Below are 2,137 nucleotides of genomic sequence, written 5' to 3'. Positions count from 1 at the left end.
ATGTTCGAGTTTCTTTCATATGAGAAGGACATTCTAACTTTCATATTTTTAGGAATAGTTTTATTTCTTTCTGCTGCAACATTGTTCGTATTAAGAATCTTCATTTATTATTGGGACACTCCGATTGTTAAAGCCAATAACCGGACTGTGAGCTTCATCCTCCTGGTCTCCATCTTGATGAGCTTCCTCAGTATCTTCTTCTTCCTCGGCCGTCCAGTGGACATAACCTGCTTACTGAGACAAACATCATTTGGCATCTTCTTCTCTATTGGCGTCTCTTCTGTTCTAGCCAAAACTATCAAAGTTTGCTTTGCCTTCAAAGCAACCAATCCTGGAAGTTTCTGGGCAAAGTGGTTCTCATCCAATGTCTCAAATTATGTGGTTTTGGTGTGTTCTTCTGTACAAGTTCTTATTTGTGTTATTTGGTTGTTGGTGTCACCTCCTTATATAGAGTTTGACCATCACTCTTATCCCGGGAAGATCATCATTCAGTGTAATGAAGGTTCAGTCATTGCCTTCTACTTTATGTTGGGTTATATGGGCTTCCTGGCAGCTGTGAGTTTTGTTCTGGCCTTCATGGTGAGGACATTACCGGACAGTTTTAATGAGGCCAAGTACATCACTTTCAGCATGCTGGTGTTCTGCAGTGTCTGGATCGCCATGATCCCGGCTTATCTGAGCACCACAGGGAAATACATGGTGGCTGTGGAGATATTTGCCATATTGACCTCATGTTCTGGCATTCTTGGTTGTATATTTCTTCCAAAAATATATATCCTTCTTTTCAAACCTAATTTGAACTCCAGAAAAGCAGTTTTGGAGAGAAACAAGATATAATGTATTGCATGATGTATATTAGTATCTGTTCATTTAGTTCATCATGTAGTTTAAAATACTTTCTTATATTTTTATAATTAGGCAGTTTTTGCTTTATTATCTTCATAATTAAGAATAATTTAGATGTGTCTGGATCTGGATTTATTCTTAATTGTTTTAATTGCCTCCTAAAGCACTTTAAGACTGTTTTACACTTGTGGCAAGAGTTCCGATAGGCTGTTCTGGCTCTCTGGATCCAATATTGCCGGATGTAACTGGAATGCCTGTCAATACCATTGACTATAATAGGGTCTGATGGAAATCTGGCGGCTACCCAACATATATATGCCAGACAAACACCGCTGCATGCAGAACCCCCGGCCGCAAGTGTGAAACATGCTTCACATATATTCAGTAAGACTGCAGCTAAAAAATAGTTTGAAGCTCTAATCCGCGCTTATAGGACATGGCCTGACTATACCCCTACAGGCTGTTAATGTTATATGAGCTGTTCTCCCATAGAAGAATAGCTTTCAAAGATAACTTAGTTTTTAGGTAATTATTCCAACGCTCTCTTGGATTCCTTAAAGGTATTTTGGGTGATTGGGATAAATAAATATTCGACAAATAACTTTGAATTCCTGATATTTGTAATTCCTTTTTGAAGAGTTTAATGTCTCAGTAGATAAAGTAAAAACTTCCAACACTGTATATTGCACAAAACAAATATATCCAGAATGCTTATTGCCATTGGTCTAGATTTCTGACCAATGTAGCCAAGAATTTGAGATGAGTAGAGATGAGCAAATCAAAGGCGACAAAGATAGAACTCGATCCAAATTTCCCAAACCCTGTGATGTCACAGCATTATAAATAACGGCAGCCATCTTAGATTCCGCCATTTACCAGTGTACTGAGTGTAGGGAGAGATGTCTGCAGGCGCTAGAGACAGTGGTATAAAAAAACTATTTAATTGTGCAGTTAAACCAGTGCAGTCACTTAGTGATATGCGTGGGCACTTTAAACTGTGAAATTTGCCAATGTACTGTATTGATGTATCAACCCTGTATATTCCAATAACAGGCTGGTAGGGGGTTATTCCAACCCTTCATCCCTAGGGGGTGCTTTCATCACTTAGCTAGAACAGCAAGGAAGTGGTAGTGCAGTGTGTGAGAGTCTGAGAAAAGAGAAGGAAGTTAATGGAGGTGAGGAGCCAGTCTAGTCCACCTTGTAGCTGCCATGTTAGCCCCTTGGCTTTGGCCAGGTCAAGGGAGCACTGAGAACAAGTACAATATTGCAGCAGCATAGCACAGACCAGGAA

The 2,137-nt window shown here is 39.6% G+C and overlaps 1 protein-coding gene across 1 annotated transcript; it reads left to right on the top strand.

Moving 5' to 3' along the window:
• On the top strand, positions 1–837 carry LOC122924511 (vomeronasal type-2 receptor 26-like). Its single transcript, XM_044276103.1, has one exon. It carries the CDS (start codon positions 1–3, stop codon positions 835–837), a length of 837 nt encoding a protein of 278 aa, XP_044132038.1.
• Positions 838–2,137: the final 1,300 nt, after the last annotated feature.

This window comes from Bufo gargarizans, chromosome 1 (assembly GCF_014858855.1).
Source record: "Bufo gargarizans isolate SCDJY-AF-19 chromosome 1, ASM1485885v1, whole genome shotgun sequence".
NCBI classification, from domain to species: domain Eukaryota; kingdom Metazoa; phylum Chordata; class Amphibia; order Anura; family Bufonidae; genus Bufo; species Bufo gargarizans.
This window is presented reverse-complemented; position numbering and strand designations above follow the sequence as displayed.

Coding starts and splice junctions, on each gene's coding strand:
- LOC122924511 (XM_044276103.1), top strand. CDS start 1: ATGTTCGAGTTTCTTTCATATGAGAAGGACATTCTAACTTTCATATTT.